Raw genomic sequence first — 8,545 nt, forward strand, 5'->3', positions numbered from 1 at the left:
GATTTTCTGCTACCCCTTTTATCTAAGCGGCCGCATCGAAGATAACTTATTAGACACAATACCAACTAGGAATCCTGAAAACCTGTCCAAATCAACTGAGTTTGAACTCAGATTGCTAGTATATAAGGGATTTTAGTCAGGGTGTGTGGGTAAATTCAAAGATATTATGTAGAATACAATCTTTTATTAATCTATAGGTAAAATCTAATAGAATACATGATATATAGTGCTTATGTCCGAAATATACAATCATTTAATTTTGATTAGGTGTTAAAACAAATTTGATTTTATATTTTTCTCTGATTACTTACAAACTAAGGAATAATAATACAATTAATGGAAGAAAGTAAAATATGTCAGATTTGAATAAACAAAATGTACGAGGAACTCGCTACTAGGTACAACATTATACCTATAATATGAAAATATATGGAATAAAACATTTTAAGCTTGAAATAAGTAACTTACATCTGCTTCAAGATATTTAGTTTTTTCTACAGAACTGAAATGTGGATTACAACATGAAATCTTAAAAATAAAATATAATCACTGTTGACTATACAAATTGCTCTTGCCTCACTTATAACCAATTAATTCATTCTGACACAGCCTTCAAAGACTCCATTATTAAAATAACTTAAATCTTACGTAAGCAATGAGCAAAATTCAAGTTATGGCATATGAATACTTTATGTATTACATCATAAATAAAAAATGAGATCAATATGTTTTTTATCAGTGAGTGCTAAGTACGCGGCGAGCTCGCCCATCCGTCTAGCACCACTTGCCCACATGACACACATTGTGACAAGTCAAACATTATTTATTATAAATCGTGGTCAACCTTAACAAAATTGATTTCACATTTACATATTAAATTCGTCAAACAATCAAACCATTTCACAAAGGAAAGACGACGGCTAGAGAGCTAAAGCGATTTTTGGTACTAAGGGAAACGAAATAAATATGACTAATAACGTAAATAGACTCGCATTTTGAATTCGGATGGACTCTGATTAATCTGTAACAAGAGCAAAATATTGTTAGACATCATCATCAGAATCTCTTATTTCCAATTATGCGATATAACAAATGAAACGTGGAGTGACCTCTAGTCTGCCCTGTGGCGGTCCTGCGCCTGTCGGTCCGTGATGAGTCCGTGCAGCTTGCGGGCCACGCCGGGCGCGCCGTAGCGCGAGCGCTTCACCACGTCGGCGCCCAGCTCCGCGCCCGCCACCAGCGCGCCGCGCTTGTGCCCGCCCACCTCGCACGATACTAACGTGTTTATTGCGTGCAGGTCCTGAGGGAACGAACCATACATTATTATTGAGCTTTATAAATAGGACTCATTATAGCGCCTATTTATTTCAATGTAACATGTTGATAACTCGCGGTTTATGAGTGTAGCAAAAGCTAATGTGGAAACAGAATTCTTCCTAATCGACAGCTATGAATGTGAGGTGATACAATAATGTTGTGCGTGTACCTTAGCGGGACTGCGGCTAAATCTGTAGGTGAGGTGCAAGTTGGCGGGCGGCGGTGTAGTGAGCGGCTTGACGTAGAGCTGGTGACGCTCCGACACGCGCTGGCCCGCCGGCGACCACGCCGCGTCACCGCGACTGGCCGGCAGCGGGGACAGGCTGCACTCCTGACAACACAAACAACATAGGTTTATAACAATACTCTTTAAGCTAAATACTTGAAAGTAAGATTGGCTTTTTATTTGCATAAAAAATTAAAAGCGGACTATACTTACGTCTTTATGTTTCCCAGTAAACCGTAGAACGAAACTCTGTATACATTGCACGTAAACTTTGTTGTAGAAATTGATTAAATCGCCTCTCTCTGGTGAGCCTGAAACAAACATACATACATTTTAGCTTTGGTCTTTTTAAAACACATTCTTAATATTAAGTAAGTATTAATTAGAAGTGTTACTTACTGTCGCCTTCACTTTGCTTGATAAGAACGGATCTATAAACATGATTATCCGCTAGTGGTCTCTGTCGATAACACTTCATGATGTCAGCAAATGTCTTCTCCACTTGATTTGTGGACTTATTTGATACCTGAAAATGGACAAACATACTACATTCTCTCATAAACTTGATCTTCTGCCTCATACTGTCTTGATAACTTATGACTAGTAATAAAGTTAAACCTATACAAAGCGATAAAAAATCAATTATGACGTTTGCAAGTAAAAACTCAATCGTACTTGAATAAAGAACTATAACAATAATAAACGAAAATCATAAAAATGAGGTAAGATAGCTATAGTAGCTAAGATTTTTTATTTTGGGCAAAAATGTGAGATATTACTTACCCTACAGGTAACATAAACAGCACACATAAGTATTTGATCCAGATGCCTGTCCTTCATCAGCTGAGTCTGGTGCATGATGGAGTACTCGAGGCACGTCCATATCTTGCGCTTCAACTCCTCGTCCGTTAGACACAGTCGACTACATAAGTCGTTGATACGTACCACTGCTAGACTGTAGAACTGGAAATTTAAAAAGAAATACAAAAAATAAGTAAAGGCGTTTTTGTAATTTAGTACAACAAGAAGATTTATTACGTGACCGTTAGCGCAAGCACATCGCCCGTATTTTTGCTGCAAATCGATTGAATATATTGAAACTAGCGTCAAAGAAAACACAACATTAAGCGGTAAGATTCTGGTTACCTTTCTGAAGAATAATATTAACGAGTTGTTAGTTTTCTTCGGCGTTGTACTACTGTCGCCGTTCTGGGGTGGGTTTTGTGGTGGCTGCAGTGTGTTGGGCTCTTGTTTCACATGAACAGTGTTTGTAGCAACTGTAAAATAAAATATTATCGTTATTGTTCATCTTAAGTATAATCAATGTTGGTACGAGAGAGAATTGCCGAGTGCCGGCGCCTAAAGAAGTAAGGCCCTTAACTTTAAAAAGGAATGACTTAAATTCCGAACAGTAATGAGCTTACCAAGTAAAGATTGTCCAGGCTTTATGCTCTTGATAGGGTCTTTAAATAACTGCTTTTTAGCATTATCGGGACTTTTTAAGTAACGAACATCTTTCACTGCCGAAATTGGTGACTGCAACCCATCTGCAAATAACAAAACACTTTAGGTATTGTCATTATGATTTTATGATTAAAATATTATGATACAAATGCCATACCAAAACACTTACTGTAAAGAAATAAAACTTCTCTCCACTAGTATACCTGATACAAATATGTAAATCGGGGCTTTAACACTTACTGTTTCTGCGATTAGGCGACTCGTGAACTTTGACGTCGATAGAAGCGGGCACTGGTGTCCGACTCAGCTGATCCCATAGTGGACTATCTGATGTCCATACTAATGATTCCAATACCTCTTCTTCCACCTAAAAAATTTTATGCATTTAGAAAATTTATATCTGGATATTCCCTTCACAACGCTGCTATTTCTTAACGGCTGGTATGGGAACTTAGATACAGCGTATTCAAAGTGTGAGTAATGCCGCAATGATGATGAGACTAGAGCATACTAGGCAAGATTTACCTACACGCCATATTTTATTCAAGTGTTAAGTTTTAAAATGGTATTCTGTATGAGGCCGACATAGCCATTTGTTAGGTAAAGGCGTTGTCAACAAATTTGATTAAAAAAAAAAAAATTTTTATTATCAAATGGAATCTAGGATAATGATTGTAGTAGTGAAAAGTAGTTACCGCATTCAAATGTTTAATGACATCTCTGCTGAGTTTTTCCACGACAGCCTGCACGACCAATTCGATAATCTTGTAGAAGTGGAACGCGCTGAGTCCGTAGATCTGCAGTACGCGGGGGAACTTGAGCGAGTGCACGCCGTACGCGTGTAGTACGATCTCTGTGCAGCACGCGTACACTGTCAGCTGGTACGTCTCTTGTGACAGCAGAATCTAAATAATAAATCGAATCTATTTATTACAAATACATAATAATATAATTATTGAATTAGAAAAACATGTATACTATTCTAGAAGAGTGCATAACTTCTTAATTATTAATATATTTTACTAAAATGAGTATATGTTCTGATTTTGTTATCCAAAGCAATAAATCAATAAAATTACGTAAAATCCAAGGAATTTACTAAAGCCGCACAATTTTAATATATATGTAGTCAATAGTTCTGATGTTTCTTGCAACATACCTCTAAAGACACTTGAGGTTTTTTCCTGTGTTCTTCTCTGATGATATGTTCAACAACTTTATAATACAGACACGTGACCATGTTGCAGCGGAACGCGATCGTTTCGTTGCTAGAAGTCATGTTAGTCTCCCTCAGACTGTTGGCGAACTGTTCCATCCATGTCTCACATGGCTTTATTAAGTTGGCGTTGATTGTTTCTGCGCTGACGTTGCAATCACTGTTGACAAAAAAAACTTTATTAAGTACAGGATCCTCTGTTGAGAAATAAACTAGACGATCGATAGCGATACCAGATATATACCATACCATCATAGCTATAAAACATGATAAAAACCGCATTTATAGCAAACCGATGATTATAAAGTGCTAAACCAATTAGAGTTATTTTCGGTAACTTCATTTAGATCAAAGACAGTTCGATAACGCCGATTTCATGCGTATTAAGTAGCACTACAGTTAAACTAAGGGAGAATTTTAACAGTGTTTTGTATGAATTGATAAAAAAATACATACGAAAATAACTTGAAGAGGTCCCTGGAGGGCTGCGGCTTCGCTTGTCGCAAGTAATTGGCGAGCCGAGTGAGACTGTTCTTGGCTTCTGACACGGGAGTTAACTCTTCCGCACGCCGGGCTAAGTACCGCCGCCCAGTTAGAGGAGTCTCATGACATGCGCGGTTACTCTGAAAGTTCAAAATTTAATTATAATCTTAGTTTTATTTGGACCAACTTTCAATATATAAAAATCACCATGTGGCACCCTGAGACATTATTCAATATTCAAAATGACAGTGGTATAGGCAATTTACGGCATATTTGACAACAAATACAGAAAATACTGGGTTTGACAAAAGCAGACAAATAAAAGTAATATTTAAATGTGATGATGTAAATACCACATCCCTGCATCTTCACGTAACTTTTGCAGAGATGAGTATTTTTCACTCCATGCGTTAGCTAAATGATTCGTTGTCGTAAAAAATTACTTTCACATCATACTCACAGGTCCAAAAGTAGCAATAACTTGTGAAATCTCATCATCTGCCGACACTTTATTCTTTGTCCCGATTTGTTCATTTGCGTATTCACCTAAAATGATAGAAGAACTGGATATCGACACCATAATCTTAAAAGAACTACAAATTAGAAGTAATTCTGGCAATATTCGTTAAACATTTTACCTTCGTAGTCTGTGTCGCAAGTCAATATTGGACGCAAATAAAAAAAGTCAGACATGTTTGTTTGTCAAAATAATCATGGATAATAAACATTACTTTCATTAAATGACAAGTTTTTCATAGTCTATAGGATAAAACCTCATTGCAGGCTTTTCATATAATTATATTTCTTTTTATTTCCTGTCAAGTTTTAATAGCTAATTAGACAAAACCTTATTGCTGACTTTTCATAGCTATCAAATATCTCATTATTAATAAAAAATGCATTTTCTTATGGGATATAAAAAAGTTCAACTCACCTAAGAATATTCTTTCATCAAACTCTCCAACACTAAGGACATAAGTTTCATACACATTGTTCAGTGCTTTTAGATTAGCATCAAAATAACCCACATCTAAGACTCCATTTAATTGATCACCATTTCCTTTCAAAATCTGAAAATAAAATTAAGTAAATATTTCGATTCAAATTACTCTTCAGAAGACTGCTCTTTGTGTAAGAATTTACCCAGTCTAGTCTATACTCAAAATCGAATAATTCATGAGATCTAATGATTTACTTCTTGTGTGAAATGTACCCCAGAATTGTCTCAAATATACATACATTGTTAAGGTTTTTTAACCAGTATAAGAAACCAATAGAACAAAGTTGTTTTGTGTTCTGTAAACTTACTGCTTTCTCAAAGAAGTTTTTAATAACAGGTTTCCAGCAATACTCTTTGCTAGCTGAAGCGTCCACGAGTAAGCCATCTTTCAGCTCACATAATGTTGATATGATACAAGGAGCAGTCTCCGGCATCTTGAAATCATCCTTGAGCCAGTCAGATGGTAGACCTGTGAAACAATCATATAATAAGCTATGTACTCAGATGGATGTAAAAAATTACAAGTGTAATAAAGTCATCTTTAATTTTTTTGCCTTTGTGGCTTGAAAGTTTACATTTTACAACTCGATATATTAAAAAAGCTCTGATTCATATTCATTGGTCTTTGACTACACCCATGGGAAGATCAATTTATGAGTGTAATACCTTAATAGATACTTTCAATATCATCTTACCTTTAAATGCAGGATTAAGCAAGTCAATTCTTCTTGCCATGAAGGCATTAGCAAAAACAAAGTCCAAGCTGGCCAGTAGTAAGTGGTACATATCCACAAGATCATGGGCAGACTTGTGAAACTCTCCTTTGACACATATGTATAGTGCCCAATTGAACTCAAACAAAGCGTTTGTTGTACATGGCTGAAGTCTGAGGAAGAAATAAAGACATATTTGAAGAAATATGTTATATCAGTGGGTTTACACCAGGCTCTGTAGATATAATCTGCTTCTCTTACTACTGTAAAAATATGTTATTTAGTTCTCAATATTAGCACATTGACACTAAGATAAATCAATTGGAGCTATAATAATATTATGTGTATGATTCAACTACCTAACCTTATTTCCTGCTAGAGGAGTACTAGTGTTAAGGAAACGATAGTTGTTTTGGGATATCTAGTTTCAGAATAATATAGACAAGGTAGAACACATTTTCAGTTGTTTATAAGAAGAAACTAAACTAGATAATCAGTAACAAAAAAAATTGTCAACCAAGAGGAAATACATTTGGTACAAACTTCTGTTAAATAGTGTTTGAATAAATTAGTTATTGTTACTTACTTTTGTCTCCTCTTTGAATTAGGCTTGGGAGTCTCATTTGTCAAGCCTAAAAATATTTCCTGGAAAATAGGCTGGAATTTCCTGAAGAGAACTGTTGATACAGCAAACTTGTGTTCCAAATGAGATATCCTGTCTTTGAACTCTGTTGACATTGAAGCCATATCCATCCATCTTTTGATTTTTTTGAAAAACTCTATGAGGCTGGAGAAGAATTATGAATTATTAGTGTTCAACACACAGCTGTGGTTTCATAAAAAAATCATATAATTCCTAAATTGACATGTTAATCTATCCTCAAGGTTTTTGTGTATTTAACCATAGTATTAATGTTACATGAATTTCCAAAGAACAGAGGGCCAGTACCTGATGTTGCAAAGTCTGAGGAGTCTGGTGAGACTAACACAGTTTCCTTCAACTGCTGTCCCAGATTGCACTGTAGGTGTTATCGACGTACGACACGCCACATATAGGGCACAAGCCATCCAATGCAGTATATCACCCTACAAAAACAATATCACATACATAGGTAAGTACTAAGAAAAAATGCCACATGATCAAATATTGCGATATGATAACAATTGCAAGGAAAAATTGCATTTTATGCTAACTGTTCTCATGTAAATGCATTCAAAGTCGAGATAAGCCAGAGCCTTGTGATAACACGCAAGTGAAAGTGCATAAAGAAAAGGAAACACACACTGCCACGTCTATGAATAATGCTACTGATTATTTCTTTAAAGGCATTAGTAGTATAGGTATTTAGAATTCACAATGTAAATACAACAGAGCTCTGAGGCGCGAAGCTAAGCCGAGGGAGACGTAGAGTCAAGTCTTCACGTACCATACATAATTTCAGCTGTTTGTAACTTATTTTAAGATAAACATATAAACGAGCACTTAAAAATGAAAGCTGTGTAAGAAAAAAGGTGAAGAATATACTTACATCTAAAGTACAATTTTTTTTTATGTCCGCAAAGAGCTCTTTTGCTTTGTGCGCTGCAACTGAATCGACGTTTAGATTTGAACAGAGAGTATCCATTTGCGCGATCCAATTATTATCACTGTCTTCTAATTTAGACATTTTTGTAATGATTTTATAGATTTTTAGTTAACATAAAAATAAACAACCTATCCCTCGTAAACTTGTCCCAATTTTGACAATTTGACAGGTATTTGGCGGGAAGAGCACCGCTCCTCCCACGCGCGGCAATTTTGTCTTTGGTTTTTAAACATGGCCGCCATAAAGACGATATTACACTAGCCAGTACTAAAAACTACCGTAAAACGGGGTGAATAGAATTCGCGGGGTGAATAGAAAAAAAATCAGGAAAGTTTTCAAGGCTAATATTTGAGTACTTCTCGTTGAAGAATTTTGTTCAAATTTTAAATGATTACACGTCGATATTACTTCTCTGCGGTGTTATAATTGTTTAAATGTTTAAATTGATATTTATACCCAAAAAATTGCTTCAAAGTCTACCGTCCTCGAATGCCTTAATATCGACCTCCAAAACTTTGGATTTAAAGTGGGATTTCTTTT

The 8,545-nt window shown here is 35.7% G+C and overlaps 1 protein-coding gene across 1 annotated transcript; it reads right to left on the bottom strand.

Annotated features, from left to right (window-relative positions):
• Positions 1-164: 164 nt before the first annotated feature.
• Positions 165-8,198, bottom strand: LOC142979962 (retinoblastoma-like protein 1). Its single transcript, XM_076125210.1, has 19 exons — positions 7,949-8,198; positions 7,369-7,505; positions 7,006-7,206; positions 6,402-6,592; positions 6,015-6,175; positions 5,641-5,776; positions 5,167-5,252; positions 4,680-4,846; positions 4,167-4,383; positions 3,703-3,912; positions 3,248-3,374; positions 2,968-3,090; positions 2,690-2,820; positions 2,327-2,506; positions 1,943-2,069; positions 1,757-1,854; positions 1,487-1,648; positions 1,110-1,300; positions 165-1,021 (listed from the first exon to the last, which is right to left on the bottom strand). The coding sequence occupies exons 1-18, from the start codon at positions 8,084-8,086 to the stop codon at positions 1,112-1,114; spliced, it is 2,781 nt and encodes a 926-aa protein (XP_075981325.1). The 5' UTR covers positions 8,087-8,198; the 3' UTR covers positions 165-1,021; positions 1,110-1,111.
• Positions 8,199-8,545: the final 347 nt, after the last annotated feature.

The sequence above is a fragment of the Anticarsia gemmatalis genome, chromosome 17 (genome assembly GCF_050436995.1).
Source record: "Anticarsia gemmatalis isolate Benzon Research Colony breed Stoneville strain chromosome 17, ilAntGemm2 primary, whole genome shotgun sequence".
Lineage (NCBI taxonomy): Eukaryota > Metazoa > Arthropoda > Insecta > Lepidoptera > Erebidae > Anticarsia > Anticarsia gemmatalis.

Coding starts and splice junctions, on each gene's coding strand:
- LOC142979962 (XM_076125210.1), bottom strand. CDS start 8,086: ATGTCTAAATTAGAAGACAGTGATAATAATTGGATCGCGCAAATGGAT. Junction 2,821..2,967: donor GCCTGGACAATCTTTACTTG/GTAAGCTCATTA, acceptor TTTATTTTACAG/TTGCTACAAACACTGTTCAT. Junction 1,855..1,942: donor CAAGCAAAGTGAAGGCGACA/GTAAGTAACACT, acceptor TGTTTGTTTCAG/GCTCACCAGAGAGAGGCGAT.